Source organism: Lepisma saccharinum, chromosome 17 (assembly GCF_977018435.1).
Source record: "Lepisma saccharinum chromosome 17, izLepSacc3.1, whole genome shotgun sequence".
Taxonomy (NCBI): Eukaryota; Metazoa; Arthropoda; class Insecta; order Zygentoma; family Lepismatidae; genus Lepisma; species Lepisma saccharinum.
Genome location: NC_139245.1, coordinates 41,476,879 through 41,496,347, shown reverse-complemented (window position 1 = coordinate 41,496,347; position 19,469 = coordinate 41,476,879). Strand labels below are relative to the sequence as shown.

Genomic DNA, 19,469 nt, shown 5'->3' with positions numbered 1-19,469 from the left:
TTTCCTCCCATGTTTGCAGCTTGTATAAAAGCCAAAACCCACCAAATTGTTTAGATTCAGGCCTTAGCACTCACAAGTGTTCAAAAATGCCTGTCACAGCTTCCGCTGTCTTGTCATATAATATATCGGCACGAAACAAAGGAAGTCTACTCGAATACAGGTGGATCACGAAACAATTAATGCACAGTGAAAACACTTCCGTTCCCAACACATCTAATGTTTCGTTTCTCAGTATGATCACATGCTTACTCATTTATCTCCAGTGACGTGCCCAAGGGAGGGTTGGTGAGGTCACAACCCCATTTGACCCAGTATTCCTTTTTTTTTTTTTAAAAAAAAAAAAAAAAGAGGAACGTCAAAGACAGGAAAAAATGGGAAAATCAGGACTGACCACCAAAAATAGTATGCCTAACCCCTCTCCCTTCCGAAAATCCTGGGCACGCCTCTCTTTATCTCGGACACATTTTTTTAAAATCAACTCACCAGAAGTTTTTATCATTCCGTATTGGAGATTGAAGTAAGATGCGTTCTTCCTGCAGGTTTGGATATGATCCTTTAGGCTGCTGTCGTCTGCCTGCCTTCACGCCTAACCTTAACAAGGCCCTAATTTTCCATTCTTGTGACTTGGATTTTCAAGACTTAGGAAGGTTTCAGACTGAAGGGACACGCAATACATGTCAATTGGAATGGGCCAATCAAGAGCAACGTTTCACACCGTAGCGACACAAAAGGCCGTATAAACCTAATTTCGACTTGTGAAATCCTCAGGCGACACGGTGTGAAATCTCCCTTATTAGGCCACTGTCATTGTCACCTCGAAGTAGTAGCTCTTGTTGACCACAGAATAAAATTCTCATCAACCGGTGGGAATGCACCTCAGTTTTCTTCTCTCTCTCCTATATTTTCTGTGCTTGTTCACTATACAGGCAACACCTTACGATTTGATATACACAGGACATGTACTGTACTATGTAGACATTTTAACGAAAAATCGGTTGAAGTCAAGGATGGCTAGGTGGCTCAGTTGGTAGAGCCCTGATTTGGGTCCTGGTAGAGCCTGCAATTTCCGCCTAAAATGTCTACATATGCAACATCTTCCTTTCTCTTCTCGACATTCATAAAATTTTCTGTCTCTTTATGGTAGTTAAGTGTTTGAATGTGTTTCGAACCCAGTAGGCTTAAACAAAAGTTGATTTTTTTTACCATGAAATTCTCGGACTGCATATACGAAATTTAGTTCTGGAAAAACTAAATCATCACTCAAAACTTTGATTTTCAGTTGATCTATGCAGTTTTTTCTGTTTTAATAAAACACTCAAATATATGGTACTGCTGAAATATTCACTTTAGAGAGAGAGAGGCCTTGATCTCTTCGGCCCTCGAACCGAGCTAGCACTACTCTGAGGCCCCGGAAGTTCTGCTGTCGTCAATGTCTTCATTTTCGAATCACTATATATCTCATAAAGCTACCAGAGGACGCTGACTGATATGATCACCAATCGACTGTATGAATTGTCTTACCTCTGAAATCTCATTAACCGATTCTTTGTGCAGATCAACCGAAAAATTGAATCCGCGTATTTATATCCTCGTTATATTCTAGAACGTTCCACAGATAAAACGATTCGTTAATATTGCCAGTAGTTGACTCCTTCTCTCATTCAAGAACGTACCCTCTCCAGCCTTCCAGAGATTAGAAATTACAACGAATCGCCCTACGTGTGGCGCTACCTTTGTTGTGCAGCTTCCAAATGCTGACAAGTCTCTACATAGTCCTCAAGTGCGCTGCGACAACACCGAAAGCGTAAGAAAAGTTTACGTGCAATATTATCAACAACAGGGTTATAGAACATTCTCCGTCTTGCCTCGATAATTTTCTATCTCCTTAAATCATCGTCACATTATTCAAAAAGCCAAAAACCTAATTTTATCTAGTGTAAAATATAAAATTTCCTGGGGGGGGGGGCTCGAGTAACCTCAACCCCACCTTGGATACGTGCTATTAACAATAACAGGGTTATATAACATTCTCCATCTTGTCTCGATAATTATTTCTCCCAAATTATCATCACATTATTCAAGAAGCCAAAATCCTAATTTTATCTAGTGTAAACAGAAAAAATTCCAGAAGGGGGCTCGAGCCTCCTGATTTCCACCTTGGATACGTGCTATTGACAATAATAAGGTTATGGAACGCTCTCCGTCTTGTCTCGATAATTATTTCTCTCAGATTTATAAATTTATTATCTTTACATTATTCAAGACGCCAAAAATCTAATTTTATCTAGTGTAAATTGAAAAAAAATCCTGAGAGGGGCCTCGAGCCACTTCATCCCCACCTTGGATACGTGCTATTAACAATAACAGGGGTGTAAACATGCTCCGTCTTGCCTCGATAATTATTTCTCTCCTTACATTATTTTCACATTAATCAAGAAGCCAAAAACCTAATTTTATCTAATGTAAACTGAAAAATTTCCTGGGGAGAGGGTCGAGCCCCCTGTGCTCCATCTTGGATACGTGCTATTATAAATAACATGGTTACGGAACATTCTCCGTCTTGCCTCGATAATTATTTATGTCCTTAAATTATTGTCACATTATTTTATTTCACACCACAAGAAACCAAAAACCTCATTTTATCTAGTGTAAACCTAAAACTTTCGGGGGGGCTCGAGCCCCCTAAGCCCCCCCTCTGCATACGTGCCTGCCGAGAAGGTCTACCAGGATTTGCCACCCACCAGATCGATACGGTTATCAGCATACCTGTTGTTGTTTTTTTTTTGTTTTTTTTAATGGGACACCTGGAGGGATGACACGGTCCAGGTATTAAGCGTATGGCTACAAGGCTTGTTCTTCACGGCCAGGAAAAGAGAAATCATAAGAAGATATATTCTGTGTGAATTCTTGCTGTGTCATGATTCAATGTACAGTACTTGAATGTTTCGGACATAACGTCCAGTTTCTATTAAATATGTTAATTGTTCACCGTCTGGTTTTTATCTTGTGCAACTTATATTAATCTACATTACCATGTCCTTCACTCCGAACCTATCATAGTGTGCATACATTTCTTGGAATAGCCTGTGAGTAGTAACATTAACTACCAAAAAAACCAACACAATTTTTCTTTCAATTTCTTCCGCCCGCCACTGACAAATACAGATCTATATACCACAGTATATAAGACATTGAATACAGTGGCGTACGCAAGGGGGGTTATGGGGTTTAACTCCCCCCCTTTAAGCTTGTGAAATTTTATGAAAAATGCTGTGGAAATAAATTAAAGGGCCAATTTTTCAGTCAAAGATCTGGAACAATAATATTACTATTACTACTACTACTACTACTACTAATAATAATAATAATTTGAATTATTATTTCCATGGAGCATGGAGAAAAGCACAGCATTCCAAACACACGCGTCTTTCAGAGTGATGCCTTGAAAATAAACACGAGTTTATGAGGTTAGGTTAGGGTAACTATATTTAAAAGAGAAAAAAGTTGTTTTGTATCTCAGTTGCAACAATATTCAATACACTGTCGTACGCAGGATTTTTTTTTTCGGGAGGGGCTGGAATAGTAAATGTGGGTAGCACATGGCTTCGTTTTGGAAGACAGGATGCATAATAAAATATTTCGTATTTTTGGAGCATTTCAGTCTATTAAAATTGTATTCAAAGACAAAAATGGTAATCGGGATTCACTTTAAAAGAGGTTTCGCATTTACACATTTTGATCTTTTAAAGTTCTTAAAGGATTTTTATTTGAAAATTCTGATTTTCTTAAAATTTCGGTAGGGGCTGGAACACCATCGGCCATCCCTCTACGTACGCCAGTGTTCAACGAACATGTATTTTTTTTTGTGTGTGAACAATGAGAATTAACTAAATAAAGTTATTGGTACGTTGTAAGAGGATAATGGATAGACAAAGGCTAGGCGGACAAGAACAGTCACCAGTCCGCCTTCCCATTGTTTACCGCAGCATGTTTGAATGTCTCCCTTTTAAAATGTCTCACCTTGTTGACTAGACAATTATTCAAACGACAATAAGCTTAACTATTGTAAAATGTTTTGTTGGCAAGAACAGAGAGACAATCCAGATGTGAATTATCGGGGACATTTATGAGGAGAAGAAGCCGGAAATATTCCAACCAATTCCGGGAATCGAACCCGGATCTCCCGCGTGGTTGTCAGACGCTCTACCAACCAGACTACCGCAGCTCCTTGGATGAGTTCCATACTTTGATTATTTTAATATATTTTCTTGTTTTTATGGATTTTCTTCACACTTAAAATGTCTCACCTCGTTGACCAGACAATTATTTCGTAACAAAGAAACAAAAAAATGCTCCCAGAATTTGATAAAAATCGAATGACTAGAAAGTGATATTGTTCTATTGCTTTCGTAAATACTATATTTATGTAGATCTCTAGTACTTAATAGTAGTAGTGGTATTAGTAGTATTATTAGTAGTAATTCAGCTAATTAATTAATTATAAGTATTATTAATTAATTGTGATTATTATTATTTAATTAAAGTATAATAAAACAATGGTAATGTGAATTTGGAAAAAGTTTTAGAAATAACACCCCCCCCCCCTTGATGAAATCCTGCGTACGCTACTGATTGAATACATTGTCATTTCACTGTTTTCTTGAAAGAGGATAAAACAGCAATAGTTAAGCTCTCCTAACGCTAAGAACAAAGTCAGATTTACAACAGGAGTGAAAATTCACTTAGAAAGTTATTACTTATTAGTATCTTTGAATTCCATTATCAATCATTCGAATCCTTCTACTACTCCGCCTCCTACTACCATAAATTTCTCTTCGTACTCCGAAGTGATCTGCAGAGTTGTCCTTTCCTTCGACTTTGGTTTTCCTTTTCACCAGTGTTGGCTTCACCTCTTTGCTAGTGTTCTGTGTGTCGCTTCCAATGAAGAAAGGTCTTACTATCAAATAATAGATCAGCTCGACAATGCTTAAGAGACTCCCTCCAAGGAAAAGTCCTACGATGCCTCCCATTGACACTGCAAAAAGAAATATATAACCTAAAATTCTTCTATTAAAACATTGCATGCCCGAGAATTATTCTACTTTGAATTTGCTGTTCTCGTGGGCGAGGGAGGGCGGCGTCATGGATGTCACCAGACACTTTTGTAGGTCAGGATCATGCCATTGTCAAAACTTCAATAATAGAAGTAATAACAATAATATTGATTCGGAATTCGCATCAATACTGTCTTTGAATCGTTCATTGCAATACATTTAGCGAATGTAGATTCGACTATGAACTCATGATTTCCGATCGATAATAGACGTCTGTGATTTCATTCAATACAATATATTTTTTTCTTTAAGATTACTAAAGATGGAATTTAAAGCGGATGAGATCGTGCAGACTATTCAACGAATAAGATTGGATGGCGTCACGTGTTACATCCATTTTAAGAGTTCCATGCCGTTAATATACTCTTCGAAAGTCTGAATTTGAAATAGTGTTAAGAACTGTGCAATTGTGCAAGGTCCTCAAATCTACATTACACAAAAAAGTCCTAAACACACACACAAAAAAAGTTCTCGACAGACCCATAGCTGTTCAACTTTGACCATTAGTTACTTACCAACAAGGTCCATCTTTCCTCGCACAACATTCCTCCTGAACTTCTCGACTGGCAAAGATTCCATTTTCACTGCAGCAGTTATAATCTCATCGTTCTTGTGTCTCCAACTGCAAAAATAATAATATTAGCCATTCTCTCAAAAGTATAGAATCTTTCGCTTAAAAATAATCAACATCTGTATTGAATAACAATTGAATGAAATAAGTTTTCTCCTCAAGAACACTCTAACACAAAACGAGAAACATACGCATCAGATAACTCATCAAAATTCTAATTATCTCCTATTGCTCTAAACCTCTCAACCTCTGGACCCCTCCCCGAAAGACTTATCAAATACTAAATTAAATAATGAAAAATATATTCGTTTAGCCTTTGTTGTATAATTTCCTCTGAACTTATTGGAAAACAAGGATTATATTGGAATCATACGGCTTTAAAGAACAAGAAGGATGTATTTAGGGGGTCCGTATCCCCTCCCCCCTCCTCTCCTCTCCACCCAAAACATTTTTCAGTACGAAAATTAAATAATGTAAATATACTCGTTTAGCATTTGTTGTATAATTTCCTCTGAACTTTTTAGAAGGCAAGGATTATATTGGGATCATACAACTTTGAATCACGTTACAAAGAATACTTATGTACACTACTTCGCAAAATAATACGCATATAATATTTATAAGAAATTTACTTTTCTCCAACTACATATAACATCATTTTTGTTATTCGATAAATATTCAATTATTCTATTTGACAGTAAATTCATTGCCAGGGCACTTGTTTTTATGTAAATTATTCCGATCTTAACTGCAGGTAAGCTACGCAATGAATATGCGCTGTTATATATCTATTCTTACAGTCTTTTCACCTATTCGTGTAATAATAATATAATATTAATTTATGTATTGTAATTAGTATTAATTTGATTTAATATAATTATCTTAATTTAAAAATTATTATTATTATTACTATTATTATTATTCCTGACACACTTGGTTCGGACACCGCCCCCCCCCCCCCGAAACGTATTTCTAGATACGTGCCTGACCTCTTGGTATACAGTGGGATGCACAAATATTACTCGGCAAATTACTTTCATTAATTTTTCTCTTTCATCCTACATATCTTTAAGGAATAGAATTTTAAGTATGCTGATGGAGAGGCTTTGAGCAGTTTGTTTGGCATTTTGTTTCAATTCTTGAATCTCTCATTACAAGGGGTCCCGGGCTCGATACCTGGTGGGGGCACATTTTGGTTCGGATCCCAGTCCCGATTAGCCTTACTGTGCATAAAGTGGACTTAGGACACCAAATCAATTGAATCTCTCATTGGGCAAAAGAGAGCGCATGAACATGGTGATGGACAATTTGCTTGGTAATACTTATGCATCACACAGTACACATAATTAACACCATATTCACTTACTCTAGTGTGGTAGAGTAGACAATTGTGAAGGAACTCTCCTCACAACTAGCCATACAGTCACAGACTAACTTATTAACTTCAGGACACCAGTCAGTTCTCAGAGTCTCCAACAGTCCTATAGAAAGAAAGAATGTTTTCAGTTATACTTTATTTTTCATTTCAAACAAGGATGATTAAATATTTCTAGTAAAAGAAATTCTTGTGCTATCAAATAATACTTTGCAGCTCAGAGAAAAGAGTGTGTGTTTGAGTGTGTGTGTGTGTGTAAGGGTTGTTTATAAGTGTGGAAAGCCTCTTCTAAAACAAAGATAAGGGTAACAAGAATCAGATATTCCTACACATGATATAAAGTACGAAGTATGATTTTTGATCTTTAAGTCCACTTTATACAGAGTTAGGCTAATCGAGACAGAACATACAGTTTAATGTGGGCCTCGTTAGTCTGCAAAATGCAGTCCAGGGTGTAGTGTACTACATGGAAGGGTGGTTACCGAAATTTCGGTGTTGACCCAGCATCGTGAGGAATAGGCGTGCGCAGATTTTTTCAACGGAGGGACAAGCAAGGTATTTTTCTATGGGGTATATTACCCCGGATAATAGTGTTGCCCCCTCAAAAAACAACAATTGAACTTGAAATTATTGCATTATTGTAAATTACAATGACTGAAATCACATTATACGTGCGAAACATATACTTTTAGCTTGACATTCGATTTCTAAGGGGGACGTGTGGCCATTCTTGCTCCCCCTTCCAGACGTCCATGTCCCTATATTATTATACTTTCACCTAGAAATTTAGTGTAGAGGAATCTTATCACTGTTATTAAACGATATTATACTCTTAAAGAAAATGAAGTATTTTCAAGGCGATTAAAGTTCAAAGCAACTACGGTGAAGGGGGTGCAGTGGCGCAAACACAGTGGGGGCAATGAGCATTCCACATCCCCAACCTTGTACGGAAATCAATTCTAGGGAGGCAAACATTGAGGTAACAGAAAGGAAGACTAGTAGAATCTAAGAGTAGCAGGACAAAGGGATATTCAAGATGGAATTAGTTTTCACGTCTTTCTTGCATTATTTCTTCCAGACGACCACTCGATATCAAATTTTATGCAAATAAAAATACATTTCGTAAAATTTTCTTGTTCGCTTCGCTCTCAGTTTCTCCTTATACAGCCTTCTCAAGTTCAGAGCTGTAGATAAGGGGCAGCGGGAGTTGGCTCTGGGTGCCGAACGATCTAAATTAAGAAAATTGTAATAGAGAATGCCATATCACCCCGTGAAAGTATTTGTGCCATATTAGATCAATATTGCTTTCAGTTTGCAAAAATTTGGACCTAAAAATGTTCTTGCTCGCTTCGCTCGCAGCTTTCTTGTTTTCTGTAATGCATTGTAAATTGCCGGAGAGAGAAGTTATAACTACTAAGTACTTCAGACCAGGCCCGTAGCCAGGCAGGGGCCAGAGGGGGCTCAACCCCCCTGGCATCATCGTCAGCCCCCCCTGGCATCATCGTCAGCTTCCCCTGGCATCGTCGTCAGTCCCCCTTGCATTGTCGTTAGCACCCTGTCATTAGGTAAAACTTGTATAATTTGTTTTAGTGACAAGTGAAAATGTAGACAGCGGATAATATGTGGTCATAACTTGATGAAAGGACAAATTCACAGAACGAAGATCAGCTATCACATTCCTTCATCTTGATTATAAACTGAAGTCTAAGTAGCGGAAAGTACAGGGTGTCTACAAATGATTGATAGCGGTTTCATGATGTTACTGTACATGTGTTATTAAATGTATCACGAAGTAACTTTGCAGTTTTGTAGAGAAACTGAACAAGTTTTGTGACACAAGTTATGGGAGTTTTCTGTTCACCGTGGCCCCGTTGAGTATATTCGTGACTTTCTGGAACTCAATGCTTTTTGTGCAGTCTCAAAATTTAAAGTTTACGGCCGCTTCTTCTTCAGCGAACAACCATTACAGAATACGAGTATCTTGACATGTTAGAAAATTGGCTCATGCCACAGTTGGAGACAGACATGGAGAACTTTATCCACCAGTTGGATGGTGCTTCGCCCCAGTTCCATCACGATGTCCACAAAATCTTAACGACCAGAGTATCAAACCGATGGGTCGGTCGTTGTGGAAATGATGATGAACAACTGCTGTCATTTCCTCACGGTGACTTTTTTGTGTGGGGTTAGGTGAAGGATCTAGTGTTTGTGTCTCCATTACCGAGTGATCTAGTAGATCTGGGGGCTCGTATCATCAGTGCTTTTGATCAAATTGATACATGCTTCATCGCGTTTGGGATGAACTTGATTATAAAGTTTACGTCTGCAGAATCACAAAGAGGGAGCATATCGAACACTTGTAATGTGTCACAAAACTTGATGAGTTTCTCTACAAAACTGTAAAGTTACTTCACAATGTGTTCAATAATACACGTACAGTAACATCGTGAAACTGCTTCAATCATTTGTAGACACCCTGTATTTAGTAGGTTGTATAGAGTTTAGAAGTTCTTGTTTTTTGGTTTTGAGTTGGTGTTTTAAGTCCACTTTATGCACAGTAAGGCTAATCGGGACTGGACCTACGGTTTAAAGTGCGATCCGAACCACTGTGGCATGTGCCTCCACCGGGTATCGAACCCGGGACCCCTTGACTACAAGGCGACGACGCTACCACTGCGCCATCGGGGAGGCCCTAGAAGTTCTTGTATAGTAGGGCCGTAGATAGGCTGAGCTCCCCCTTGACATTAGGTAAAACTATTTTGTATAATTTGTTTGCAGTGAAAAGTGAAAATGTAGACAGCAGATATTATTTTGCTCACAACTTGGTGAAGGATAAATTCACAGAACATAAACTTCATTTTGTTTATGAGCTGAAGTCGAAGTAGCGGCAAGTATTTAGAAGATTCTCTAGACTATAGAATGTTCTTTCACAGATGAGCTTCTTTATCCGTACAATTTGCTGCCCCTGTTGTGGTCTCCCGTTTAGAAAGAAATCTGTGACTTTGACGTCATCATCCACATTCCTTCCATATCTGCATCAAAGGTCAACAGTTTCTAAGTTTTGGGAACGAAGGGAAGTTTTATTCCTTCAGCTGGGGGTGGAATGTACGGTAGGCACTATGATTGAATATTGTGCATTTTTTTGTATGATATAAATATCTATACCATCAAAAGTAGTGTGTAGTGTGTAAAAAGAGATGATGTCAATAGCAATTAACACTTCAAAAGATGTATTAGAAGATACCTATAGAAAAATGTACTTTTCAGTGACGTGCGGTGACGTCGACACTTGGGTTAGCAATGAGTGGCGTGCCCAACAGGTCATAACGCCCCCCCCCCCTTTAGGGCCCAGTATTCCTAAAAGAAGAACGTGAAATACAGGAAAAATTGCAAAGTTAGGAATGACTACAAAAAATTGTATACATAACTTCCACCCACTTTCGAAAATCAAAAACGATTTGATTTGACTACTGAGCCAGAGATGCCGGGTTTGAATCTCGGCTTGGCAATGGGTGATCTTTGTGTGTCCCTTGTCCTTCATCAATTTTATCATATCGTCTTCGCGATTATCCGAAAATGGCGGAAAGCGAAGTAAAATAAACCAAATCAAACAATCAATCAATGAATTATTTTATTAGATTCGCTTTTTTATACATTTGGTTAATCGCGAAGATGATACGACAAAATTAATGAACGGACAAACACAAAGAACACCCATGTCCAGGTAGGGGTTCGAACCAGGAACTCCTGGTGTTGTAGCGCGCTGTGGTAACCACTCCCCCACGGTTGGTTGATTTGACGTTTTAAGTCCACTTTATACACAGAAAGGCTAATCGTGACTAGACCTATAGTTTAATGTGGGATCCGAACCACTATATACCTCTATCGGGTACAGATCCGGGACCACTTCCACTCCCCACGGAGGTCGGCCGACAACAAACATGTGAGGAAGGCGCTAACCATTCGGATACGTGGGTATCGGTAAAGCAAACTGCATTTCTCCTGAGTAGTAATTTTCAATTGAATTTTTGAAATATCATCTTTATATATGATTAACGTTTTTTCAAAAATTTTGCATTGCTTGATTTCCATAATTTCCCCATCTCACGATCTCGTTACTGAAGGATCCGGGCTCGAGTCCTGGCCTTTGCAACCACTCTTCACCCGTTTAATTTAATCAACGTTCATCGTCATGGCAGAAATTAGGTAAAGCGATGGAAGAGAGAAGAAAATACAAATAATTTCCACCAGTGCATCTGCAGGGCACTGTGAAATCAGTAGCCTAGAATTCTCTGTTTATGATTGTCCCTCACGACTTTCCATCTCTTAGCTACTTATCAGCGGCGTATACTCTGGGTCACCTAGGTAATCAGAGATGACCCGACTATAATTTTTTAAAAAAGTTGTTTTTTATTCTTCGCAATATTCTTCGGAACCAATCTTTGATTCGCATATTTCTTTACTTCCAGCGCGCGAATGTTTTTCAAACGTTTGCCGTTGAATGTCCGAGAGGCTTTCAGCCACTTTCTCCAGCTGGTGGAATCTGGTGACGTCAGGGTGAGATTCCACCGGCTCCCTTTAAATCCCTTGACGGGAGGGGAAGGAAACACTGCTTCTCAGGCGCGGTTATTCCGTGGCAAGGGTAAGCTCCTTCTGGAGAGAGTCCATCGGTTGCACTCTCCACCCCAGAGCCTTTGACGTTCCCTCGGCTGGCACCCTCTTCTGCCATTCTTCCACGGTGGCCTTTGTATCGTAGGAGCTGTGTTGTTTACGACAGGGAAATTTCTCAGGAAACAGAATTCTGGGTTCGCAAATTACGTACTGAAAAGGAAAGTAGAAAAAAAATACATCTGAAAGTGCGCGAGAAACAGGGAAATGTGAATATTTGCGAACCAATTCTATGTTAATTCTCATTTTACATTTGCTTCTGTCTTCCTCTGCTATTTCAACATTTCTTTCATAGGAAAAAAAAAAGCTTTAATATTGAAGATGACGGTAATTAAATAAATTAAAATTTTAACTAGAAATTCAAGAAATTACACCGACCTCTGTGGCGGAGTGGTTGCCACAGCTCCCTACGACGTCAGAGCTCCAAGGTTCGAATACCGGGCTGGGCATGGGTGCTCTTTGTAAATGTCCCTTCATCAATTTCATATCATCACTCGTAGTGATTAGCCAAAAGTGGCAGAAAAACGACGTCAAATAACAATTTAATAAATCGATTAATGAAGTAATTAAACTATTTATATGCTTACTTTTATTCATTTTTGTATTTTAAAATGCGTGATTACTTTCTTTGTAGCCTTCAAAACCAGTGAGAGTATTTCTTTCACAGAAATGAATAAGTTTTAAAAGGGAAAGCTATCAGAAATAAATTATATATATACGTACACATATATTAGGTAATTTAAGTTGCTTCTCCCCCCCGCTCTCTAGATTAATAATGATAAAAGATGTTTGAATGTGAAATATATAAACAAAAAACGCAATGATTCCAACATACAGAACCTCGCGCATCGCAGGGAATATGGAGTCTGTGTCAAGCAGTAAGGAACCACAATAGAACGATTGGCGCAGGGAATTGAATGCGTGTTGTAGCGATTCGAGAATTTAATATTTGTTTAGCTGTTAGTGGTTTAGTATTCGTGCTAGTGCTGTGTTTAAAGTTAAAGGCAATATTATATTAATATTTTCGTGTGAAAATATTTGGAACGGGATCTTTTCCGGAGAAATTGCAAATAGTTAATGTAGGTAGGTCAGTAGAATCTCTTGTACCACAGGTCTTGAACTCAAACTTCCGTGTATAAAAACAAAAATCAGAAATGCACGAGTAACTGGGTACTGGGGTAACTTGAATTTTACACTTCAATTAATATTGAGGGTTTTTATTTCACTACCGAATTCCTTTCATATTCTTTGTTACAGGTTTTTTCTTATAGAGTTATTATATTATCTTGTTTTATTGTTTGAAATTCTAAACGTAGATTAACTGCAAGTGCAATCACAACAATTATTCGACAATGGTCGCAACAATAAGGTAACATTTTTCACACATACATTCGTAAATCCTGTATGAATGTTGAGGTAAATTTGCAGGAGACTTCAGGAGTGGGTGGATGAATCAAGTGTCTGAGATTACCCACTAGTTAAAACCAGCATACGCCACTGCTACTTATTCCGATTAAATCTATACAGCTAGAAAAAGCGATGGGTAACAAAACACAACTTTAAACAAACCATTTTTCTACTTTCTTCAATGATATTCATTTGGCTTTTTGAGTTCTGGGATACCTTTTTCATTTCTAATTTGCTCATTATTCACTGCAGGTAGAGTATAACACATAAGAACAAGAATGCACGCTCGTCACGAATCCCGGCCTGAATTGTTCTTTGCGAGGTCCCTTCATCAGTTTCATCATATCATCATTCATCCTCATTTTCGCGATAACCAAATGTGGCAGAAAAGCGAAGTAAAATAAACCAAACCAACAACAAGAATTAGAACGCGCGTTCTCTTGCCAAAATAAGTACATCCGTATTTGTGATTCTTTAGCTTATCGATTTTTTTTTTTGGAGGCCAAGAGATTAGTATATTTAAATAAAACACTACTAAAACGAGAGCAAGAGAGAGCGTGAGCAAATATTTGTTATTTAATCATTATATATTCCATATTTTTAAAAAAACATAAAATTTTGTCTGCACATAAGACGTTCCAATTGCATAAATGATAAAAGTACGTCCCATATTATACATACATATCGTACAACGTGTAAAAAGTAGTGTAAATACAGAGGACAGAAGTACTGCAGAAAAATTTCTCCTTAGTTCTTTAGAGGATTTACAAAGGAAGCGAAGGGAATCCAATCCCCTATCTGTCCTATAGGAGATAGACTGGAGGACCTGAAAGCACAGGCTTTCAACCATTGCAGCGGTAGCGAGGGGGCAAGGGAGGTAGAGGCAGAAATCTTCCCTCTCCCTTCGAAAACCCGTTTCTACCTGGAACTGTGAGGCGGAGAAAGAGCGAGCTAGGCCAGCTTCGCCCTGCTGAACGCACCAAGGGAAGAGAAGCGCGTGAAAAAAAGTGTTGCATATGAACTGTGGCTTCAACAAAACAATAAATATTGTGATTTGAAAATAATTAGAGATTTGAGATTGATTGATCTATCTCTGCTAGACTAGCTACTCCTCAGTGCACGTCACTGGTACTTTTTGTGTGATAGAACACACTCACACACACACACACACACACACACACACAAATAATTTACTTTCATTTAACACGGCTAGACTTTTGAAAAATTGACTTGGTTTACAAAGCCCCCCCCCCGATAACCCGTGAGCCCCCCCTGGAGATCAATTCTAGCTTCGGGCCTGCTTCAGACTCTTGCTGCCAAACAGTTTTGTCTTAAATGCATGAACATAATTAATTGGAGGAAACGAAGCGCGACATATTTCACAGACAATTTATTTATTCGTTATGGTGCCTGTATGTTGCTGTATTATATATATATATATATATATATATATATATATATATATATATATATATATATATATACACACACACACACACCGCGTGAGGCACCTCAAAGTACCACCTGAAATAGCGAAGAAACCAGAAACAGTAGCGATGTGAGGTTTGCGGGAAACAATAATATCAAATGGGGCTCGTAAATCGGAGGTATGGGTTGGGTAGAAAAATATCGACAAATGGGGCATCTGGAGCAAAGTCATATTTTTTTAAAATGGAACGATATACAATAACATGCATAATATAAAAGAGCACACGCAGAGAAACACAACGCCGTTGGTCTCATGCATCTACTGCACATAGGAACGAAGATATGGCCATGTGAAAATATGTAAACAAACTAACAAGTGGCCCACTTGACCGTCAGTACCACGGCATGTACAAGTATGAGATGTCGGAAGCCATTGGACAAGATGAAGACAGAACGTGTTAAAGGAAGAAAAAATACAGTAGACATCGTCAGCACCATGTATTTGACAGTGTTACATGACTATGACAGTATGTCGAAGAACTACTGCGTAAGAAGCGAAAACCTGTCAAAGTGTGTGTTCAAATTGGTGGCCGTCAGCTGCGATACAGGCAACGAGGCGCCCACGCAAAGATCGTTGCACAGAATGTAGCATCTCGTAGGAAATGTCCCTACAGGCCGCAGTAATGCGGTGTTGCATATCCTCTGGAGTTGTTGGCACATCCCGGTTGACAATGTCCTTCAGCTTTCCCCACAGGAAAAAGTCTAACGGTGACAAATCTGGGGAACGAGCCGGCCATTTGATAGGCCCTCCACGTTCAATCCAACGATTTGGAAATGTATTTTCCACACATGCTGTAGCGCGTCTTGTACTGTGAGCTGGGCACCCGTCATGTTGGTACCACATTTCCCTCCTTGTCTGAAGTGGTATGTCCTCCAATAGTACAGGCAGTTCATGTTGTAAAAACTGTATGTATCGGTCAGCATTCAGCGTCTCTTGTATAAAAAAAGGGCCAATGAGATGTTCACCCACTATACACACTCCATGGGCGCTGGCGTTCCACTTGGCGAAGCCAATGTGGATTTGTCACCGACCAATAGTGCATGTTCCTTAGGTTGACATTTCCATGATTGGTAAAAGTTGCCTCCTCAGTGAAGAGGATACGTGACAAATCGGGTGTGTCGTGTCGTAACATCCATGTGCAAAACCGAACACGGTCCACAAAATCATTCCCGTGAAGTTCCTGATGGAGGGAGATATGATATGGGTGAAACTTGTGTGTGTGCAGAATGCGCAATACACTTTGCTGACTCATCCCAGCATCCCTGGCAATTTCACGGGAGCTAACGTGCGGATTCACAGCAACAGCGGCGAGAACATTTGTTGCACCTGCCTCACCTGTAGTTGGCTTGTTCCGCACACGTGCTCGTGGTGTTGCACTTCCGGTGTCTCTTAATTTAATAAATAACTTACCAAACAGACGTCGAGATGGCTGTCGTCTGTCCGGATATCTCTCTGTGTACACACGGTAGGCTTCTGAGGCATTCTTTCGGCATTCCCCATAAATCAGGATCATGTCCGCTTTTTCTATGTTTGTGAACACCATAATCTTCGCTCTTACCACTACGACTGCTTGCTATGAACTAACACGATCTCGTGGACCTGCTATCAAAACTTGCTCTGCGTAAAGGCAGTTCTGTCAGGCACCTGAGAAGTCTTACATGCCGTGGTACTGACGGTCAAGTGGGCCACTTGTTAGTTTGTTTACATATTTTCACATGGCCATATCTTCGTTCCTATGTGCAGTAGATGCACGAGACCAACGGCGTTGTGTTTCTCTGCGTGTGCTCTTTTATATTATGCATGTTATTGTATATCGTTCCATTTAAAAAATATATGACTTTGCTCCAGATGCCCCATTTGTCGATATTTTTCGACCCACCCCATACCTCCGATTTACGAGCCCCATATGATATAATTGTTTCCCGCAAACCTCACATCGCTACTGAAGAATCAATCTTTGAAGCAAATCTAAAACTATTGATCCAATTCTGTGCAGTATCGACGCATAATATATTCTGAAAAATAAAATATTCAGCAGTTATTTTCACTAGTAAAAATGCCCAGTGCAAGAGTTCCAACTATAGGGTGTTTGAAAAAGAACACCCTAGTTTTAAGTATAAATTTAATAGGGAAAGTAATGAAAACTTACATCAATGAGTACATATCATGAAAGAGGATTCCTTCAAGTTTTGTTCAATGTTAGTACACCTCAACGTGGGATCCATTTGTTGCCCTGCACACGTCGAGACGATATTCCACTTCTCGCCACGTATTCACCAACATTTCAGGTGTAACTGTCCCAACCGCAGCGACGATTCTTTCCCGTAAATGATTGATGTCTCTGATCCTAGCACTGTACAGACGGGATCGAATGAAATGTACTTCCCTTTTCCTACCAACTCAGAAGCGAGTTGGAAACTCTTCATTGCTCCTGTATAGATAAGAAAGTGGGGTAGGGCAGTAGCAGACAAGGCCATCACGCAAACTTGTTTCCGACAAGCTTTCTGTTGGAGTTTTGGCAGTTTGTGGAAGGATTTTGTGTTCCTAACCCCCCCGCTTCTCTCTCTGTCCCTCCCCTTGTGTTTGTGTGTGTATGCGTGAGTGCGCGCGCGCGCCAACACCTGTTTCACTTTAAGTTTGACGTATTTTATTGCATTGACTAATTGCTGTTGTGACTGGGTATGAACCAGGTTATCAATGGAGACATAATGAAGGATCGAAAATACAAAAATTCATGGCATGAGTAGTTAGTAGTAGTGAAGGTAAGGTAAAGTTCGTCGTCCGTATAGAACCGTGCCATGAAGGCACATTTAGGGGATGCGGCAGTAGGACGCCGCATATTCTCGAGTTCGGCCATTTTGGAAGTCAATGATCAGCATCACGCTCCATCCGTTTTTACTCCCCAGGGATGTAATAGAAACGAGAAAATAAAAATGTTTTACATTTCGCGTATGTGACAGTATTCTTTGGATATTGTCTTGGAAGTGTGTTAACATCCTAACCCGCAATTTTGTTTAAGGATAAAACTGGCTGAAGGCCGTGAGTGTTCCTGAGAAGTAATGAGCATATCACATGTTTCGCTCGCGTTTTTCGAAAAATAAATTTAAAAATAATAATAATAATAAAAATATACAAATCAATTCTACGAATGCTTACGTCATTGTGACCATTGAGTGCATTTTGCACACTAACAAGGATCTGGCGTCTAGACATAAGGTCAGCATAATGGTCTGTGGGGTTTTGGGCTGCGTCCTATCCATCTACGTTTGTAGTTGTCCTTTCACAACTTGCATCTTAACACACTTTTCATTACCCAAAAGTGGAAGAAAAGCGAAATAAAATAAATAAATAAATCGGTTATTGTGTCCCTGCGTTTTTCAATTTATCACCATGACCGAAAATTGTTTCACTGATGTAATGCATCACCATAATCATGTGAATTATTTTCCGTCATCATTGTGTGCTTAATCATTCCTTAAAGCATAGAATCTAACGCTGTTGTCCTTAGTGTAAACAATCTTACCTGTGTGGAAGTTTGAGGTAGGCAAAAGAATGGTTAAGAATAAATCTCAATTGATTGTTCGAAATTTAAAATATAATAACTAAGGAGGTGACGCATATTAACTGTTCTTAGTTCGCTGTCAAAGAACGATTTTTCTTATACATTGAAAAGGATTCCGGTCTCCGTGGTAGAGTGGTTAGCACAGCTTACTTAATGACCGGCCTTGGCATTGTGTTCATTCGGTGTTCATTGTGAGTGTCGCTTCATTAATTTCATCATTTCATCGACCATCCTCATCGTCGCGTTTAGCCAAAAGTGGCACCAGAAGCGAATTAAAATAAAGCAAATCAATCAATCAATAGAACATAGGGTCTCCGGTTTCATAGAGCAGCATGCAAAGCACTCAGTCATGGAGGCCCTCAAAATTGAAATAACAATTGCAACAGAAAACCTGATATTAGAGTATTTTAAGAGTTTAGGCATATTAAATATTCACGTCAACCAACAACAATTTCACCTGCCCTAACAATTGATTGATTGATTTGCTTTTATTTCACTTCGCTTTTTGTGTCACTTTTGGCTAATTTGCGAAGATGGAGAAGAGTGATGATATAATGAAATTGATGAATGGACACTCAGAAACATCCATGCCCAGGCCGGGATTCAAACCCGGGACACCTGGTCTTGTGCATGGAACCGGTGGACATCCACCGTCATGAGGAAATTGGGGAGCTGCAATCGAGTAGCGTGACGCGGTCACGGAAACCTACAACGACTGAAGACTTGTCTTGCTGACCACACGTCACCCCATAATTCCCACCTCGGCAGGTGGAAGTGAGGCCGCCAGTCGGTGGGTAGGACCTGGCCCTCACGGACTATTGCCAGTGTTGCCACAATCTGTAAGCACAATTTCCCTTTCCAAGGGGTAAAATTTCCCTTTTTCGCCCATTTTTTCCCTTCACCTACAGAATTATTATTATTATTATTAATAATAATAATTAAATATTATCGTTGACCCATGTTCGTATGTATGTATAAAATGTTAATCAATTTAACTTGTAAATGCTTCGATGCCAGGGGTACCGGGTTCGAATCCCGGCCTGGGCATGGCTGCTTGTGAGTGTCCATTCATAAATTTCATCATATCAATACTCATCCCCATCTTTGCAATCAGCCAAAAGTGGCAGAAAAGCGAAGTAAAATAAACCAAATCAATAAACAATAACTTGTAAATGTTTTTTGGAAGATTTAGATTTTATTTCTAAACCAAGCTATTTTTTTTTTGTTTTGTTTTGTTTTGAGATGAAAGCTAAAACTATGTTATAGTTGGCAACTGAAGATTT

General features: G+C 39.2%; 1 protein-coding gene across 1 annotated transcript in view; it reads right to left on the bottom strand.

The window, feature by feature from the left end:
* Positions 1-4,708: 4,708 nt before the first annotated feature.
* The window catches only part of LOC146001693 (sodium channel protein Nach-like), a 131,662-nt gene continuing 116,901 nt past the window's right edge, over positions 4,709-19,469 (bottom strand). The window contains exons 8-10 of the mRNA XM_083139347.1: positions 7,052-7,166; positions 5,630-5,736; positions 4,709-5,035 (exon numbers count right to left, since the gene is read on the bottom strand). Coding sequence (XP_082995473.1) covers positions 4,761-5,035; positions 5,630-5,736; positions 7,052-7,166 — 497 coding nt within the window. The 3' untranslated portion in view covers positions 4,709-4,760. The remainder of the gene's footprint in view (positions 5,036-5,629; positions 5,737-7,051; positions 7,167-19,469) is intronic.